The 21,191-nt window shown below is 44.5% G+C and overlaps 1 protein-coding gene across 3 annotated transcripts in view; it reads left to right on the top strand.

Annotated features, from left to right (window-relative positions):
- Positions 1-21,191, top strand: part of SPECC1 (sperm antigen with calponin homology and coiled-coil domains 1) — a 481,287-nt gene that overhangs the window by 227,580 nt on the left and 232,516 nt on the right. For all 3 annotated transcript variants that reach the window (XM_068270298.1, XM_068270300.1, XM_068270299.1), the window contains exon 4: positions 10,644-12,214. In XM_068270298.1, the coding sequence (XP_068126399.1) occupies positions 10,644-12,214 (1,571 nt within the window). The remainder of the gene's footprint in view (positions 1-10,643; positions 12,215-21,191) is intronic.

Below are 21,191 nucleotides of genomic sequence, written 5' to 3'. Positions count from 1 at the left end.
TCACTATGGATGCACCAGGTTTAGTATATATTTTTTCCCTCCCGCTTTTTTTGTTTTTGTCCTCTAAACCTAGTCGTGTCCTATGGTCAGGAGCGTCTTATAGTCCGAAAAATACGGTAATTTATTTGCATGGACATTAATGGTAAACATACAATCTCTTGGGCGGTATAATTCTTTATGAAGGCACTGGTGTGGTGCAGGTAATATATTAATTGAGGTTTTGAAACCAGTGGGTATGACATTTTTCCATGGAGCTTGTGAAAACAAGTTTGAACTCATTTAATGACAATTGAAGTGAGAGGAAATTGAAGGCTGCCATATTATGTCCTTTAAGCATTACCAGTTGCCTTGCATCCTGCTGATCCTCTGCCTCTTATACTTTTAGCCATAGACCCTGAACAAGCATGTAATTGATCAGGTGTTTCTGACATTGTCAGATCTGACAAGATTACCTGCATTCTTGTCAAAGGTGTGTGGTTCAGACACTACTGATGCTGGAATGATCAGCAGGATGCCAGGCAACTGGCATTTGCTTACAAGGAAATATGGCACCCTCCATATCCTTCTCATTTCAGTTGTCCTTTTAAGGTCTCATTTAGATTTACAGAAACCTGCACTGTCTGAGGTAAACTTGCAGACAGCTGGAACTCTGTGGAAAGTCAAACTGACCAGCTGAGCTGCCACTGAAAAATATGAAGAGGTAGATTTACCTCATAAAGCTAAAGTGATTAGTTAGGTACTTCAGACATGACGTGAAGGACATAACTTGTCTACAAATATGTCGTTTTGGCTGCTGAGACCAAATGAGAAGCACATCCCCTGTGTGTAGCGAGCACTCTCTGTGCAATATTTAGTTCTCAATCTTTGCACAACGTTACGGGCCTGATCCAATACACTTTTTATCCTAAGCTTTCTCCTAGGAGATCATTTTTGATCTTATGTTTAAGATAAATTTAGCACTCTGCAATTAGAAAAGTACCAAAACATAGGTGAAAAAATACTGTCAAAATATTTAGAGTACTTGCTTGCTGGGGGTTTAAAGGAGCCATCAGTCAGATAATGCTACCCCCAGTACTACTTACCCGAAGTGTCCTCCAGCCCCAGGCAGCCGCGATGTCCCTTCGCTGCAGCTCCGCTCTCCGCCGCTGGCCCCCTGGTCCTCGATGGTGTGCAGGACGACCTCCAGGTTGTCCTCTATGCGCCTGCGCGAGCGCAGTACACCAGATGGCCCGGGGTGTACTGCCCAGGCTGCAGCGAGGGACAGTGCGGCTGCCAGGGGCTGGAGGAAGCCCCGGGTAAGTAGTACTGGGGGTAGCTTTATTTGATTGAGGACTCCTTTAAAAGGCATTTCAATTATAATGTGAAGATATCACCTAGATGAAAACTTAGGATAAATAGTTAATTGGATCAGGCCCAAAGTGGTTGTATTAAAAAACGCGGATGTGCACTTCTCCACAGACACCTAAGCGGTTAAACCAGTGGCGGTCAACTCGATAGATATGGTGAATCTCTATAGCAGCTGCTGGCTTCACCAGACGGCCAACCCTTACATTTCAAGCTGCTCAATGCTCTTCTTGACTTTGTATGGTATACGGTTTAGGCGACCCACCAGGAAGCCTCATAGAGAAGTTCTGTTATCAGTGGTTGCTGTTTCAACAGTTCTCCATGAAATGTTGCTGGTTATAAATAACTCCAAGATAAGAGCTTACTTGATATATTTTTCAGCAGAGGATGTTTTCGCCCTTATCAGAAAATAGACGTAAATATGAACTTGCAAGGTTATTAATGGTGTCAGACCTCAACAAATAGGAAGTTGTTTGTGATGCCCCTCTGCCTGCACTCCAACCAGCCTTGTTTAGTGACTTGCATATGAGCCAAGCTTTTCTTATGTCTGAACAGACTCAATAAGCTGCCTTACAACACAAGACATGTATCTGTGTTCCACCTGTTTTTCTTTCCTCTTTAAATAAAAGTTGTGCAGAGCATTTCTGAAGTCTGAACATTTCTTCCAGCCATGCAGACCTTGGACTTGCAATCCTATCTACACGTTATCTGTTTTTCTTCCAATAGTTACTTCCTGGTACTTTCTAAAGTTCACACATAACTTCCCGTGTCATTTTTATGACTTCTACTTCATTTAGGAGACCAGACGCTTTATAGCATCGTAAATCGTTATATATAGCAGCTTAGCTTTTTCAAGATGATGTCGCAGACGGAAAAGCTTCCATGGGCCCTGTTGTGAAATGTTCTTAGGTGGGAACTTTTCAACAGCAATCACTATGGACACAAGCATGAGCCCAGTAGCAGTCAGCCTTTCTGCCCTCCAAGTACCCTTCCTCAGTGATCGCCAGGACTGACCACCTTGCCTTGTGGCGCATTTCTGCCTTTAAAGTATGCACAGTGCATCTACCCCCTCCCCTCTCGATATAGCAGTACATACTATCTGACTAGGATCCATGCTTTGCCTATTCAACACCAATTCTAAAACTACCACTAGAACCTATCAATTGTTGAATACCTAAAATCTTTAACAGGCTTCACTGCACATATTACAAACACACAGAACATTTATATTGTGCTTTTCTCCTGGTGGACTCAAAGCGCCAGAGCTGCAGCCACTAGGATGCGCTCTACAGGCAGTAGCAGTGTTAGGGAGTCTTGCCCAAGGTCTCCTACTAAGTAGGTGCTGGCTTACTGAACAGGAGCCGAGATTCGAAACCCTGGTCAGATGCAGAGCCCTTAACCAGTACACTATCCAGGCACTACTATTCAGCAGTGATGCACTGGGAGAACTCTCAGAACTCACTCCAACCTGAATAATTGCAAATACTTTGTTTTAATAAGGCAAACTTACGTTTTCCTGAAAATTTTATTGAAACTTTTTGCTCCACCTAAGACAGCTGCTTGTGCTGCCTCCCACCCTTTCCTATGGGTAGCAGCCTTACCATTTACCTTTTTGATTTACAGTAACCGCTGTCTGCCAAGTATCCAGGAACCTCATTTTCCATGTGCAGTACCCACCCTTCCTATGTGCAAGAGCAGCTTTCATTTCTTGTGCAGCTCCTGTCTTGCATGACAGCAGCCTCCCTCTTCCATGTACTGCGTTTCCCTAGGCTATGGCCTGTGTGGCCTCTCCAGAAATCCAGACCTGCTGCAAGTCAGGCTTCTTTGCAGAGTATGCCACTGTTTTGACAAAGATTTCAATTAGTTCAGTGAATATTTGTTGTAAAAGGCTGTTTCTACAGTGAAACAGAGATTGGGAATGCATAATATCTGAACATGCATCTTTGAGGTGGATGGATTTAAGAATAGATTGGGTTTTATTACCATAGGTTAGCTGTTCGATTTGGGGAACAGATCACAAAACTCTGGGTGGATTTTTCTTTATTTATACAGTATGTGCAATTATGCATTACGTGCAAGAATGCAGTTTAGATTGTTGGAAGGTTAGTAAGCATGTGTTGTTGCATTAACATGCACATACCCACGTTCCCCTCCTACACCTCACCCCAGCAAGACAGTATTGTTAGTACATCTTGGACAGCCTTGAGTTATACGTAAAAGGCTCTCACTGTTGCTTTTGACATGAGTGCAGTTGCACAGCAGCTTATAAACTCATTTTTACTAATTCCCCAAACCCGGCTATGTTCTGGCCTGACTCAGGTGAGGGTCACTGTCCTTTACCACCGAACAGCTAACAGGTCAAAAAATTCCAGTCCTAACTTGGTGGATGCAGTGATCTTTAGCAATACTTCAATAACTGAACAAAAACTGTATCATGATGGGGGGGTAGTTGCCCACAAAAGCAAACAAACGCCATTTCTCTACTGTAGGTTGCGTTACACAGGAAAGTCACCCTATATAGAGCAGTAATGGATGGAAGCACTGCGTGACAGTAGCACACTGCTCAGCAGATCCTGGACTTGCTGATGACTCAGCTGTGAGAAAGGTGATGGAATTTAGTGAGGGAGAGCAGGAGGTCTCTGTATCTCTTGTGCTCTCCTCATTGGCATGCGGAGCACACACCGATTCCTGGAGTGCCATGATTTTTCTGTACAGCGTGTAATGTCTGGGTTAGAGCCTATAAATGTGTGTATTATAATAAATTCCTCCTGTGACTGTGCCATAGTAATGAGCGCAATCTCTAGAGCAGCCCTGCTCTCAATTTTATAGGAAGGCACTTGCATTCCAGATTTGAGGAGCTGAATCTTGAAATTGGAGTTAAAATGCTATGTTGTAAAGAAGCAAGATTAGTGAAAGGTCTGGTACATCATAGGCAATAACAACATGCTGTAAACATGTCACCATTACAGCATATCTATCTATCTAGTGTGTGTGTGTGTGTGTATATATCTGATTGCTTTCCTGCTCTACCAGAGGCCTTTTCTGCCCAGTGTAGGTTAAACTGCCAAGCTATAGAGCTATAGCAGATATATATTGTCTGTATGGACTCAAACATGTAAACAGCTCATCACTGCATTTTTTGTCATTCTGCGTAGTCTTGTAATATTTCAAAAGTTTTATTTGACAAAAAACAATTACCATATATTCTGGGGTTGTAATCACCCCAGAGTACTGAAGTCAACCATGTTTTCCGCATAAACTAGGCAAGAGGTTTGGGTGTCCCTCGTATCTGCTCCATGCTATCAAGCAGCACCAATAACTCAACTGACCCGCCTCTTTCAGGTACAAGATACCCCTCTGTGGGTTTTCCTTGAAATACCTGACTGCACACCATTTCCTCCCAGCACCCTTTCTGGCTCCCTCATAAACCTCCCACAATCAGTCCGCCACTGTCACATAGCCTGCAAGTTTGGGACTCTGTACAATACTCAGCAAATTTACCATCCCCCCATTTGCCTCTTCTGCCTCCAATTCGCAATCCTCTCTCCCCCCCGGCAGAGACAACCCAGACGCATTCACCTGGTGATGTGACACTGTTTATCCACAGTGACCCATCTTCTCACCCCTAGAGGTATATAGGTAGCAGTGGCTGGAAAGTGTAATGGTTAAGGGCTCTGCCTCTGACACAGGAGACCTGGGTTCAAATCTCGGCTCTGCCTGTTCAGTAAGCCAGCACCTATTTCAGTAAGGAGTTTCTTGGGCAAGTCTCCTTAACACTGCTACTGCCTACTGAGTGCGCTCTAGTGGCTGCCTCGCAAGCGCTTTGAGTCCGACAGGAGAAAGGCGCTATACAAATACTGCCATTATATACACGTGGCCTGACTTGCAGGAGAAGTTTCAAGCCCCGCAGGGTGAATTTTTTTGATACCTGCAGATCAGGCACTGGATATCCACTTTATTAAAAATAAAGATCTACCTTTAAATCTTACCCCATATGAAAACATTTTCCTCCATCGCCCCAATACCCGTAGGCTCATTTCCACACCCTACTCATTCCTTACATGCCCTGAACGTTTCCTTCAGCATGCATACGCTGTCAGATGGGTAGCGGAACTCTCAGAAACCAGGGATAGGAAGGATTTGATGGGCATCTGGGACAAAGTCTCTAGCTGCTCCAGCAACCTTCACACGGTGGAGGCGGCCTACAAGGTCATGACCAGATGGTACCTGGTTCCGGCCAGGGTAGCCAAAGGCTTTCCCTCTGCTAATCCCTTCTGCTTCAGGGGTTGCAGGGTGACTGGCGATTATGTTGCACACTTGGTGGCGTTGTTAGGTTCTGGAGCCAGGTTTATAAATTACTCTCCTCCCTCCTCCATAAAACCATACCTAAGAACCCTTGGCAAGCGCTCTTACATGAGAAGATAGACACACTAACCTCATCCCAAAATACCCTGGCCTCTCCAGTCTTTTCAGCAGCCACCATGACAATGGCTAAGGAATTGGAAAAAACCTTCTGTCAACTTTGGAGAGGTCAAATCGAGAATGAACTCTTTTATAGGATCAATGAAAAATTGACCAGTATATTACGCGATACCCACAAGAAATTTGAACGAATCTGGGATCCCTGGCTGAAACTTGAACATCCCTTATTGGAGGATACCTTGATTAAAATGGAATATAACCCAGAATTTCTTCTTTGCTCTAAAAGATTATTTACAGCATATAATATACTAACAATGTTTTTTTTTTTTTTTTTTTAGTAAAACAGCATTCAAAGGGTTACATCACAGACCTGACTCTTTCTTTTGCAGGGAGAACCTCCATGGAACTTTATCTTGTGTACACATTCTTTACTTGATACATTTATGTAAACCTTCTCTGGCTGTGCAGGACTTCAGCTGATGAGTGCTGAAGTGAAAAACAGATCAGAAAGAACTGCTGGCAGCATTTACAACAGAATGACAACAGTTATAAATAAAATGCACCAGCAGCTTTCAAAGTAAATTAACTGAACTTTGGGAAGTTATAATATCTAAATGAATATTAATACTTATGCACAAAAGCAAATATGATAATTGTATGGTTTATAAAAAGTAGGAAAACACATTTTTGTTGAAAATTTTGTCAGAGTTTTAAACCACTTTTTAACAGGCTGTGAGATGGACCCTACCCTCTCTATACGTCTTTCTCTGTACGTTTTCTTTCCATATTCTTGCTCTATTTTCTATCCTCCTTCTTCTGTACTTATATCCAACACTTTTGCAGCAGTTCTGCCTACTGCTGACAGACAGACCAACCACCATAACTTGCCTCTTGTCAGCCCTATCTCTCCTGGGCAGGTTTCCTGGTCTCCCCCATTGCATACTCCAGATAGCTGGATATTTCCTCTGAAGTACTTATACATTCCCATTGGCTGTCTCTCTCTCGTTTTCCATCTATAGCCGGTTCACATGCGGCCAGTGGGGGTGATGCGTTACCACGTTACCACTATAGGCTATATGGGGAACGCATCTGCATGTCCGGGATTATCACTGACTGAACAGAAGTGAGGCCCGCTTACTGCAACAGATCTCACAGATCCATTGCAGACTGACAAGTGTGAACGGCTCCTATTTATAATGTAGGAGCTGTTCAATGTCAATTTTGCGATGGGCAGCGGATGGACAAAAAAAAAATGTTTTCAGCTCAAGTGGGAACATCCGTACTGGTGCTGTTACTGTAACACTAACCACACTCGTTCACCACACGTCATGCGTGACTCCTATAACGCTAGTTAGGTTTTGTTTGTTTTTTCCAAACCCTCAAATTTGGTATGCTGCATTGGCAAGTTTGGTAATCAGAAAAAGTCTAAAGGCTGGCAAACACCATGCAATTTCATGTAAGATCGACTAGTCGAATCAATCAGTTCCAACAGATCAGCTCAGTTCCCGATCGATAATGAGATTGATTTCATGCAATAGTGATCTGAAAATCTATTCTGTTATCAATCGAGATCTGATCGGATCTGTTGGGAAAACTGAAATTGACCTGTCGATCTGACAAGAAATTGCATGGTGTGTACCAGGCCTAATGTAATTGACAGTAAATCTCCCGACTTGCTGATAATGTAATATCCTATGAACTTTATTAACAAAACAAGTAGTAATAAAAAAAAATAAACATTAAAAAGTGTCAGTCAAACCAATATGGAGATCAAAATTTTTTTTTAACTTTAATGCCTGATTAATTTTTTTATTTTTTTTAGTAAGGAAAAAAATCTAAGGCTAGGCTCACGCAGTGCTGAATTGCAGTCACCGCGGTAGGTGTTGGCATACAGCTTACTGAAGGCCTCTGGGAGTGTGGGTGACCGAGGAAGTACACACTGTGATGCTTGCACATCTGGATGTCTCCAACACTGCTTACGTCAGTGCATTTCAGCATTGGCCTCCATGGTCCGCGTCAAGATCATCCAGCATTCCTAGAGGCTCAATATTGATGACATTAGTAATAGACTGGGTTATGTCACAGATGACTGACCTTTGTTGGTTTAGTAGTGTGTCTTTCCTTCAGAACAGGCTGCTTAGCAGTGACAGAACTAATGTGTGTGTGTGTGAGTGAAATGAGAAAAAAAAAAAATATATATATATATATATATATATATATATATATATATATATATATATATATATATATATATATATATTCTATCAACATTTTTAGGATCTCACCCAAAATGATTGTTGACTGTCATCTTGGACAACACTTGTTAAATGACTGTATGGCTAAAGTCTCCCCAAAACTACATTTCCTTGCCATTTCAGTAGTTGACCATTTAAAGATTTTTCTAAATGTAATTCTGCCATCTTAAAACAGATGGTATTTGCTATAATTCAGCTGTAAGTGAGCAGCTGATATTTCCCATGATGCATCACTCCCAAATATGCAAATAATCTCTTTATGCCCTTGAAAGTTAAGTTTAGTTTAGACACACTGTATCTTTTGATTATTTCTCCACATAATCTCCTCCTTTATTTAAGATTTTATCATGTCCTTTTACAAGGTTTTTAATTCCTTTATTGTAGTAACATCACACTCCCTCACCTATGAGTTTGAGTAATATAGGAGGGAGAGGAGTCCATGTTAGTGCCGCTAAACAAATAGTTAGACGTGCTAAAGTCATGTGACAAGCAGTGCAGGGAAAGGAGAGGTTAGGCTGACACACGCAAGCTAAATTACTCTGAAAGAATATGGTACCTTGGGGGGTAGATATAAGCAAGTGGCTGTTACTTTCTCGGTGGCACTTGTACTTTTTATGTAGAGTGTAACAGCTTTTACTATATGTTGTAGTTGTAGTATGTCATGCCAAGATCTTGACGTGGGGATAAAATCGATGCCAAGGTAGTGTGTTGGATTCTGGTCCCCGTTTTAAGCCTAACTAATTATAATTACACTAATACTGTAAACCTGTTTGTGTGGTGTGAGGTATCTTTCTGTTAATTATTGCTCTGTTAAGTTCTGGAATTTTCCAGCTGTTGCCATCTAATGCTCTGACCTGCATGAGTGGGCTGTGGGCTCTGCAATCAGAATATTCTTCTGTCCTCTTTTCCTCTAAACACTGCTTGCTTTGTCTTAGTCTTTCTGGGTTTCCACTCCCATCACAGAGCACTCACTGTGTACGGATTTTGGACCAAAGTGTGATTTCTAATATGGGTTTTATTCATCTGTTATCACTCTCTGTCATCCTTTTTAAGTATGAAGTTGCATTGTGCAGATCAGACAGAATGTTCCTGTCTGTGGTTTGAGGTTTTTGCCTTTTAACAAAAGTCTAGTAATTTTCAGTTACCCCGTTGGTATTGAGTTCTACATCATGAGGTTGTAGAGAGTGATCATCAGTCAGGGCTGTCCCTCCGCTGTGATTTGTTTGCACATAGGTGGTGATTTACCATAACACTTTTTCTGATTAAAAAAAAAATTAAAGACTAGTGGTGGGCTTATAGTTAAAGCCCATTATTGTGAATTATTTTTTAATAACTAATCCTTCTGAGGCCCTGTGCACACCTAACCCATCGCGTCGTGGTCCTTTTTCCCTGCCACAGCTAGTCACTGTGGCCATTAAGCTCTGAGACTGGCCACATTACTAGTGGTGCAACGCAAGTGCTTCGGATGATGTAAATACAATGCAGGCTCTGCAGTGTGTTGCCGAACGTTACAAGCAGCATGCAATTGCATTGGAGTCATTGCAACTGAAACAATATATTTAGTTTGTTGTGGTAGTGGTGCAGCGGGCATGCGCCAATCATTCAAAATTCAGTGACTTCCTGTTCAGCAGGGAGCACGTCACCGAGCAGGGGCGGAGCTAACCAAATTACACCATGGTCCCGTTTTGCTGCAGGGTGATTAAAAGATTGACTGGTGCTGTGCAATTGTCCTGCGGCAAGCTCCCCTGCTGCAGGACAATCACACTGCACCAAGTATGCAATTAGCCTTACTGCCTCTAAAGTAACAATGTAAGTCCCTCATATACTGTAAGTGAAATTAAAGTGAGGTAAACAATTAGACTTTCTGGGAATCTTATAGTCTTATTTAATATCTAAACGTTACATTCTAAAGGTTTTGACTATCTCAAGTACAAGATGGTAGTTTTTTGTTTTTGTTTTGTGTGTTCTTCAGCTCCTTTACTGACAGATCTTTTCACTGTTGAATTTATTATCTATTCCTTGCACTCAGGATTGTAAAAGCTTTTTAGGCTAAAGCAAATCTAAATGGTTATCTATATCTGTGAGAGTTAAGCAGGCTTAACACGCATTGCTTTCTCCTGATGATCTACAACCATTTGATTGCTCTGATCAAATTGCTGAGAAATCTGTTCAGCATTTGGCCAGATCAGTCGATTTCCAGAGAAAATGGCTCAATTTCAGTTGCATGGCAGCGGATCGGAGACCCGCTGCTAGCGGCAGTCAATTGAGCGACCGACGAAAAGATACGCTAACCTGTCCGGCGCACAGCCCAGTCTCTGCTTCTCCCCTGCATCTTCTTAACTTCCTGTCCCTGGGTGTCTGTGTGACGTAATGCAGGGGATAGACCCGGGGTGGTAAAACTTTGACTCGTGGGCCACATAGCGATCTTAGAGACCTTATATGCACAGGCTGTTGACTTTGTATTAGCAAGTGTAAATCACCATGAAGGCTAGTGTAAATTGTCCCATTTCATCCTGACAACATATAAACAAAAAAAAAAATTGATGTATGTTTAGTTTAGTGAGCTTTATTATGTGTACGCATGTTCTTATGTGCCTTCTTTTTTTTTTTATTCCATTACAGGTGGGCCTTCAGCTACAAGACGGACCGGAATACCCACTCCCCGAGATCTACCAGCTCCAGTAGCAAGAGCAATTCTGCGTCCTCCTATTGCTACAGTTAAGAAAACGCTACCAAGTCCTTCATCTTCTCCAAGTGCTTCTACACCTGCAAAAAGTATCCGTGCTTCCCCAAAACTTAAACATGACAATGAAACAAACAACAGATCTGTGTTGGAGTCACAAGTTAAAGAGCTCTTGGCAGAGGCAAAAACTAAAGATTTTGAAATTACTAAACTCCGCAGCGAGCTGCAAAAATGCAAAGACAAGGAAAGCCCAAGTCCCGACAACGTGAACTCTCTGGATATATCCTCAATAGAGATTCAACTTGCAGATGGTTCTGATGCTGAATTATTATTAAAGACCCTTCGAGACAAGAACCTAGCTTTCCAGAAAGAGGTTGCTTTTCTGAGAAAAGAAAATGAAGACTTAAAGCAGAAACTACTTTCCTTAGAGCAGTCCCCCCTCTCTGATACTTTAAGCAGCAATGGGACAGACAGCAGTGTTAGATCTCCTTCCACCCAAGGGACAAGTACTGGGGTCAAAATGAAAAGTCCATTAATAGAGCCATCTGAAAACTGCCATTTTCCTGCTGGAGAACATGGCCTTCATATATCAGGTTCATCAAGCAGCGATGTCACCAAAGCTTCACTTTCACCAGACTCTGACTTTGAGCACTTAGCCGAAGTTCCATCTAGAGCAGAATCATCTGGAAGCATTCCATGCCAAGGCTCAAAATGTTCAACGAGTGGCAGCTCCCCCAATAACATCAGTGATATCTCTGTAGCTTCTTTGACTGAAAAAATACATAAAATGGAAGAAAACCACCACAGTACTGCTGAGGAACTTCAGGCAACACTACAAGAGCTCTCTGATCAAAATTTAATGGTTCAGGAGCTGACGTTAGAGAGTGAAAAGCTTGTAGAGGAAAAGGCTATTTTAGAAGGTTCCTTGCAACAGCATAGGCAAAGGGCAGATCAGCTCAGTCAGGAGAATGAGAAGTTGATGGCCCTTCTTCAAGACAGGGCAAAGACTGAAGAATCTCAGGTCCAGAGCAAACTAGTAGAGGTAGAAAAAAAGTATGCAGAACTTGTAGAAACATCTCAATTTGAAAGGGAAAAACTGCTCAGTATTCAGCAGCAATTGACAAGCAGTTTGAGAACTCTTGAGAAAGAACACCAGGAGGCCCAAGCTACAATCAAAAGACTAAAAGAAGAAGTAGGTAAATTACAGAGTATTCTGGAAACTGATAGGAAAGAGAAATGCACCATGGCCAAGACCATAGAAGAGCAAAAAGTTACCATCGAAGGTCTAAGAATTGAAAGTACCCATTTTAAGGCTCAGCTAGATGCTGAACGCCAGAAAGTTTCTGAAATTACAGCAGTGGGAAATAGCCCTGAAAACTGTGAGGTTCAAGAGATGTTAAAGTCTTCTCACAAGGAAAAAGAACATTTGGAACTGACCTGTTCTGATCTCCGTCAAGAGCTGTTGAGGGCCAACAGCGAAGTTAAGCAGCTACAGATCCTCCTGGCCAAGGTGAGACATGGGCCCATATGCAATTCATTTTTTTTTCTCCTGAGTTTTCTCCTATGTGATCTTTTTACAGATTGTCATACCATTTATTTTACACTACCAGCAATCCAGAAAACACTCATTTTATTTTGATAGTATTTTTTTCACCTACCTTTTGGTACTTTTTCAAATGCAAAGTGCTGAAAAGTTATTTTAAAGACTAGATGAAAATGTATCTCCTATGATAAAAAGTTAATTGCTTATGGGGCCTTCTGTTATACGCAGTATATTTGTATTTATTATTTTAACATGAATTCAACTCTTTATCTTCACAGAAGGATCTGTTATGGTCTAACTGTAACATTCCAAAATACTTTGGAATGTGCCCATTCTAATATTGTTAATATAACTTGATGTTCTTCCACTACTGGTTTATGCTTTAAAGCAGAGGTGACAACCTGAAAACCAATATTTTACTCTTCATCTGGAATGTCTCAAATAAGGTTAAGGTAGTTCACTTGGGTGGTGGATGTAGGTGCATCCATCAGTTAGTATGCGGCTCATGCCTAACTATAACCTGCAAGTTGCATGTAATGCTACTAATAACTGTGAAGCCATTTATCCTCCGAAGTGTGTATTAAAGTTATACTGAAGCAACTGTGGGTGGGAAAAAAATGCAGATACCCACATATGAAGAAGGAAAGCTCTGGTTCCTATAGAGCCTTCCAAGTCCTCTCTCATTGTCCTTGTTCCAGCGATGTCAACCCCCCGCAGGTATTCAATCAGTTGATCAAATATCCCTTTAGGGATTCTTTGAAGGCTTTGGGAGCACTTGCAACTCTGAGTCCTTCTGGAGGTCGGCTGCTCCATAATGTTCATGCGTGAGTGCCAACTTCTGCATGCACAGTACGGAGTCTCCTGTCTTCATATGCACTTGGGGACAGTAGTGCTTCTGATGCCTTCCGAAGTTCTGAGGGCCCCCGGAGCCAGAAAATTAGAACGGGTGGTCTGTGAGCAGAAGGAATATTCAGCTACCCATGCGAATGCTATAGTATGATCCCAGGCCAGTCTTTCACTCAAAGCACAGAGCTGACCCTGCTCACCTTTTTACATTGTATTCCACAGCAAGGAGCAGAGCGAGAAACTGGGTGAGGTCAGGTGATGGCTTTTCTCTACTTTGTGTACAGGTCTCTGTGATCCCTCTTTGGGGAGTTTCTGTGGAACTGCCACATTAGATACTGTATGAAAGTTTGGTGTGAGTAATGGCATAGTCCCTTATTCACCTTTTTACAAAAATTAGAAATCAGGGTAGGGTGAGCTAGGGCCTTAGAGGGAACCTGAGGTTTGAGACCTATGGAAGCTGACATTATTTTAATTTCCTTCTTAACAATACCAGTTTCCTGGTTGTCCTACTGATCTTTTTGGTCAGTAGGATCTAAATCGCACACTGTGTGGGACAGTCGGCTGCAAGGGGCTGGAGAAAGCCCCAGGTGAGTAAACCTTGTTTTGTCCATTTTCCCTGACAACTCCTTTAACAGTTTCACCGCATCAGAACTTTGCTTTTCTTATCCAAGCCTATTTTTTGGCTGCACAGAAGCTAAGCTCCACCCCATCAAAGAAAACTGCCCATGCATTTTTTTATTTTAAACTTGTAAATAGTGATAGATGCAAAACGGAAAAAATGCACCTTTATTTCCAAATAAAATATTGTCGCCATACATTGTGATAATAATTTTAACGGTGTAATAACCGGGACATATGGGCAAATACAATAGATGAGTTTTAATTATGGAGGCATGTGTTCTTTTAAAACTATAATGGCTGAAAACTGAGAAATAATGAATTTTTTTCAGTTTTTTCTTATTTTTCCTGTTAAAATGCATTTACAGTAAAGTGGCTCTTAGCAAAATGTACCCCCCATAGAAAGCCTAATTGGTGGCGGAAAAAAACAAGATATAGATCAGTTCATTGTGATAAGTAGTGATAAAGTTATAGGCTAATCAATGGGAGTTAAACATTGCACAAGTGAAAACGACGGAACGCGAATGGGTTAAGTAGGATGGCTTCAGCAACCAACAGAGAAGCACCAGTGCACAGCTCCCTTTACTCAAAGTTCCACTTTAATCTACTCCATTCTCTGGAATTGCTGAAAATGTGGACATGAAGAATTTACTGGTGTGGTTTCTCATCATAAGCTCAGTTTGCTGTACATCACTGCTCAGTTTTACTTGTGTGTCACTTCAAATAAAGACATGCAAGAAAAGAACAACTTTTGCCATGTGCATCTGCACTGCAGCCATGTATACACTAGTGTTGGGCGAACACCTGGATGTTCGGGTTCGCGAACGTTCGCCGAACATGGCCGCGAACTCCGAACATAATGGAAGTCAATGGGGATCCGAACTTTCATGCTTTGTAAAGCCTCCTTACATGCTACATACCCCAAATTTACAGGGTATGTGCACCTTGGGAGTGGGTACAAGAGGAAAAAAAATTAGCAAAAAGAGCTTATAGTTTTTGAGAAAATCAATTTTAAAGTTTCAAAGGGAAAACTGTCTTTAAAATGCGGGAAATGTCTGTTTTCTTTGCACAGGTAGCATGCATTTTGCCGCCATGCAGTCATAAATGTAATAAAGATAAGAGGTTCCATAAACAGGGACCGGCAACGCTAACCCAGCAGCAGCACACGTGATGGAACAGGAGGAGGCGCAGAAGGAGAAGGCCACGCTTTCAGACACAACAACCCAGGCCTTGCATGAGGACAAGAAGCGTGCGGATAGCATGCTTTTTGCCGCCATGCAGTCATAAATGTAATAAAGATAAGAGGTTCCATAAACAGGGACCGGCAACGCTAACCCATCACAGATGGTCATTGTTCATGTTACTTGGTTGGGGTCCAGGAGTGTTGCATAGTCGTTTCCAATCCATGATTGATTCATTTTAATTTGAGTCAGACGGTCTGCATTTTCTGTGGAGAGGCGGATACGCCGATCTGTGACGATGCCTCCGGCAGCACTGAAACAGCGTTCCGACATAACGCTGGCTGCCGGGCAAGCCAGCACTTCTATTGCGTACATTGCCAGTTCGTGCCAGGTGTCTAGCTTTGATACCCAATAGTTGAAGGGTGCAGATGAATTGTTCAACACAGCTACGCCATCTGACATGTAGTCCTTGACCATCTTCTCCAGGCGATCGGTGTTGGAGGTGGATCTGCACGCTTGCTGTTCTGTGGGCTGCTGCATGGGTGTCAGAAAATTTTCCCACTCCAAGGACACTGCCGATACCATTCCCTTTTGGGCACTAGCTGCGGCTTGTGTTGTTTGCTGCCCTCCTGGTCGTCCTGGGTTTGCGGAAGTCAGTCTGTCGGCGTACAACTGGCGAGAGGAGGGGGAGGATGTCAATCTCCTCTCTAAAGTCTCCACAAGGGCCTGCTGGTATTCTTCCATTTTGACCTGTCTGACTCTTTCTTCAAGCAGTTTTGGAACATTGTGTTTGTACCGTGGATCCAGAAGGGTATAAACCCAGTAATTGGTGTTGTCCAGAATGCGCACAATGAGTGGGTCGCGTTCAATGCAGTCTAGCATGAATTGAGCCATGTGTGCCAGAGTCCTGCCAGAATCCTCATCATCCTCTTGTGAGCGTTGTGATAGTTGTTGTGATGCATCATAGTCGTCACCTTCTTCCTGGTCTGCTTCTGCTGACCATTCGCGCTGAATTGTGGAAGTCCAGCGTGCACCGCTCTGGCCCTCGTCAGTGGTGGCATGAAATTCCTGCTCCAACTCCAGCTGTTCCTCCTCCTCTTCTTCGTCATAGCTGCTGGGGCCAGCGTTTCCTGAGGCGGATGGCCTGATGTTGGTACCATCACGCTGATCGTTTTCTCCTTCAGATTCCCCCAGTTGCATCATGACAGCTGTTTCCTTGATTTTCAACATTGACTTCTTCAGTAAACACAGCAGTGGTATGGTAATGCTGACTGAAGAGTTGTCACTGCTCACAAGCAGCGTGGATTGCTCAAAATTTTGGAGGACTTGGCAGAGGTCCAACATGTTGGCCCAATCGGATCCACAGAAGCTTGGCAGCTGTCCGGATGCGCCTCGGTACTGCGCCGTCATGTACTGGACCACTGCACTCTTCTGCTCGCAAAAGCGGGCTAGCATGTGCAGCGTTGAATTCCAGCGCGTAGGGACATCACACAGCAAGCGATGGTGGGGGAGATTGAAGCGCTCCTGCATCTTGGCGAGTGCCCCCGAAGCAGTACTGGAATTTCTACAATGTTTGGCCACTCGTCGCACCTTCAACAGAAGATCGGCCACGCCTGGGTATGTCCTCAGGAACCGCTGAACTACTAGGTTCATCACGTGCGCCAGGCAAGGGATGTGTGTCAGCTTAGCCAACCTTAAAGCGCGAATGAGATTACTCCCATTATCACACACAACCATGCCCGGTTTCAGGTCCAGCGGTGCCAGCCACAAATCCGTCTGTTCCTTTATTCCCCTCCAAATTTCCTCCCCTGTGTGCTGCTTACCCCAAGGCAGATCAGCTTCAGCAACGCTTGCTGACGCATGCCAACAGCTGTGCTGCACTGCTTCCACGATCCTACTGCTGCTGGGTTAGCGTTTCCGGATGAGGTACAGCTTTGAGATGCGTTGGAGGAGAGGGAGTCAGAGAGGTAGGTGCTGCTGTTGTTATCCAGTGGGAGGGACGGCGGTGCAGCTGTTTGCGGTGTGGGCAACACCCGCGCCGTAGCAGGTGAGGAATCGCTGCCAGGCTCCACAAGGTTCACCCACTGCGCGGTAAGGGAGATGTATCGACCCTGGCCGAACGCACTCGTCCAGGTGTCAGTGGTGAGGTGAACCTTGCAGGCAACGGCATTCTTCAAGCTTCGGGTTATTTTGATGACCACGTGCTCATGCAACTCAGGCACTGCAGAGCGCGCAAAGTGGTAGCGGCTGGGAACCACGTAACGTGGGATGGCCACTGACATCATGCCCTTGAAGCTGTTTGTCTCCACCACTCGATATGGCAGCGTTTCGCAGGCCAGAAGCTTGGCTATGCTGGCTGTTAGTGCCACGGCCCGGGGGTCATTTGCTGGCAATTTCCTCTTGCGCTCAAGCATCTCCGAGACAGACAACTGAACCGTAGGGCTGCACACTGAACGGCTGTTGGTTGTTGTGTTTTATGACTGGGAGACCTCAAGAGCACTATTCCGGAATGTGACAGTGTCAGCGTTGTCTGATGTTTGTGAATGTTGTTGTGAACCACGCAATGGCTGGGCTACTGCTGCTGCTGAGGAGGGTCTGGTGGTGAGTCTGGTGACCCCAAGGGAGGCAGTGTTGCTGCTGGTACCCTGTCCTGGCGGCCACAGAGTGGGATGTTTGAATACCATGTGGCGGGGCATGCTGGTGGTGGAGAGGTTGTTAATGTTTCCCCCTGCTCAGGCGGGTCTTGCACACCTTGCAAATCACCATGGTACCATCCTCACTGCAGTCTTCAAAGAAAGGCCAGACTTTGGAGCACCTGCCTTGCTGGCGATTTCTGTTTGCGCCTCTTTTTTGTCTCACTTGAACTTCCACGCTTGTGGTGCCTGAAATTTCGCGCCGCCTACCTTGTGGCACAAGTCGAACTCGTGCAGCAGTGGGTTCTTCAACAGACTCATCTGTGCTGCTGCTACGACGGCGATGTTCTCCTTCACATACAAAATCTGGGTCTCTGTCAACATTGTCCATACCCTCCTCCTCCTCTTTCATCTCCTCAAACTCGTCATATGTGATTGTGGGCCGCCGCCGTGGAGTAGAGCTCCCCACAACAACCTCTGCGCAGCACACTCCAACGTCGTCTTCAAGATCTTCTCGGCCGACCTCCTGAAATTGAAACCCCTCCTGCCCAACTTGCTCTGGGATTTGGGTTTCCGAGTCCTCCTCGGACTCGCGGTGCATTTCCCACAGTCAATGGTTGTGAATCCGGGCACAAAATTTCTGGCCGTTCCATTGACCTTTGAAAGGTGGAAGTTTGTTTGGCTGGGAATAGCTCCTGCGAATACCCCATTGTGTTCTGAGGAAATTCTTCGGACTGGTTATTTGGCAGTTGTGTGCGTGGTGTCGCTGCCGGTTGTGTCTGCTTTGTGCCCGCTGGCTCCTTGTAACTGGCTGAGGACTCGGACCTCGTGCGTGATGTGCTGGTGCTGCTTAACCCACTGCTGGACGCTTGAGAGGTCATCCAATTAATTATCTGGTCCTGTTCTTTTGGATTTGTGAGGGTTGATTTCCTGGACAACATGGGCGGTATTGAGTGGGTTTTCTTCGGTGCTCCACTGTGGCCTGTACGTGAACCGTCAGGGGGAACACCTCTTCCCTTGCCCCTCCCTCTTTCACAGGATTTCTTCTTCATTTCACTTATCCGTAAAAGTACACGCTGACTGGCAGCAGTACAGTGGCAGTACAGAAATGCTATACAGTGGCGGGTGAGCGGTGTACTACTATTCCCAGCAGCGACACAGAGCACAATGCTATACAGTGGTGGGTGAGCGGTGTACTACTATTCCCAGCAGCGACACAGAGCACAATGCTATACAGTGGTGGGTGAGCGGTGTACTACTATTCCCAGCAGCGACACAGAGCACAATGCTATACAGTGGTGGGTGAGCGGTGTACTACTATTCCCAGCAGCGACACAGAGCACAATGCTATACAGGGTGAGCGGTGTACTACTGTTCCCAGCAGCGACACAGAGTGGCAGTAAACACAATGCTATATAGTGTGGCTGAGCGGTGTACTACTATTCCCAGCAGCGACACAGAGCACAATGCTATACAGGGTGAGCGGTGTACTACTGTTCCCAGCAGCGACACAGAGTGGCAGTAAACACAATGCTATATAGTGTGGCTGAGCGGTGTACTACTATTCCCAGCAGCGACACAGAGCACAATGCTATACAGGGTGAGCGGTGTACTACTGTTCCCAGCAGACACACAGAGTGGCAGTAAACACAATGCTATATAGTGTGGCTGAGCGGTGTATTACTATTCCCAGCAGCGACACAGCACAATGCTATACAGGGTGAGCGGTGTACTACTGTTCCCAGCAGCGACACAGAGTGGCAGTAAACACAATGCTATATAGTGTGGCTGAGTGGTGTACTACTATTCCCAGCAGCGACACAAAGCACAATGCTATACAGGGTGAGCGGTGTACTACTGTTCCCAGCAGACACACAGAGTGGCAGTAAACACAATGCTATATAGTGTGGCTGAGCGGTGTACTACTATTCCCAGCAGCGACACAAAGCACAATGCTATACAGGGTGAGCGGTGTACTACTCTTCCCAGCAGACACACAGAGTGGCAGTAAACACAATGCTATATAGTGTGGCTGAGCGGTGTACTTCTATTCCGAGCAGCGACACAGAGCACAATGCTATACAGGGTGAGCGGTGTACTACTGTTCCCAGCAGACACACAGAGTGGCAGTAAACACAATGCTATATAGTGTGGCTGAGCGGTGTACTACTATTCCTAGCAGCGACACAATGACCGGGGGACCCTGGCTAGCCTGGCTGGAGAGAGAACTACCCTGCCTGCCTACCCAAAGCTAAACCCACAGACAAATGGCGGAGAAATGACGTGGATCGGGTATTTACCCGAACCACGTGACCCGTTCGGCCAATCACAGCGCTAGCCGAACGTTCGGGTAACGTTCGGCCATGCGCTCTTAGTTCGGCCATACGGCCGAACGGTTTGGCCGAACACCATCAGGTGTTCGGCCGAACTCGAACATCACCCGAACAGGGTGATGTTCTGCAGAACCCGAACAGTGGCGAACACTGTTCGCCCAACACTAGTATACACCACATGCACGTTTATTTTACTGTAAGTTCATGTAACTCAAAGTATACATTTTTAGGAAATCATAAAATGTATGATGGGGAGTAAAACCGCAGCAGTGCTACATTCTTAGCTTGGTTGCAGGAGATTTCATCTTGTAGGCCAGGTGTTCATTGTGAGGCGGTTGAGCTTGTTCCAGACAAGAAATCACGGTGTGGGGCATGGCTGAGAAATGGAAGTCCCAGGGGCTGGTCACTGTGTGCTGCAGGTCAGGCCGGGGAAGGGAAGAGGAAGTCCAGGGCAGCTGGCTTTGCTTGACTAGAACATCAGTGCCAAATGCAGCACCCCATGATGTTACAGGGTCACTGAGCTCCAGATGTGGCTGGAAGTTTATGAGGTGAGGCGAATACAGTAGAATGGTTTGCTGCATGTACTGAGCCTTGTGGGAAATGGCAGATTTATTTAATTTTGAGATTTAATGGAAACTTGCTGTATGGTTTTTGAGATGAACATTTTTTTTTCAAGTTTCATGTTTTAGGCCATGTTTTCTCTGCCTGTTAAAAATGACATAATTGCCTTGAAAGGCTTGTCTAACATAGGCAAAGTAATACAAAAAAAGCGACTGTAACTGTAGTAAAAAAAGAAGCTAGTAAAATTATTTGCCTCAGTTTTAGTATATACAAAAAGGACGTCCTTTCTTTCTTTAATTACACTTTTACGGACCTCCGTACAGCTAGAAGAGTTGTGAATCTGCATAGTACGACTATAGGGACAACTGTATGCTCTGGTCCTGGCCACATTGTCTGCCATTTGCTTCACAGCTCCTCCCACCGCGTCTGGACAGTACTGAGGCAGCTGTGTGACACATGACAGAGGTTATGTACCCAGCTGCCTTTTCTCCTGTTCAAAACATGAATAAACTTGGCTGTTTTAAACTTTTTTCAATAGATTTAATTCTGAAATCTATGGGATTTCTGTTCCTAGTGTGTGGCACACATCAGACAGATTCCTGTCAGATTCGACCTGACAGGCGCCTGACAGGAATCTATTTGATAGTCTAATCTGTTGCAAATCTATAACTGTAAGGCCACCTTAAAGGAGTTATCAGGCTAAATAACAAAAAATGAGGTTTACTCACCTGGGTCTTTCTCCAGCTCCTTGCAGCCGATTGTCCCACGCCGA

The sequence above is a fragment of the Hyperolius riggenbachi genome, chromosome 2, assembly GCF_040937935.1.
Source record: "Hyperolius riggenbachi isolate aHypRig1 chromosome 2, aHypRig1.pri, whole genome shotgun sequence".
Taxonomy (NCBI): Eukaryota; Metazoa; Chordata; class Amphibia; order Anura; family Hyperoliidae; genus Hyperolius; species Hyperolius riggenbachi.
This window is presented reverse-complemented; position numbering and strand designations above follow the sequence as displayed.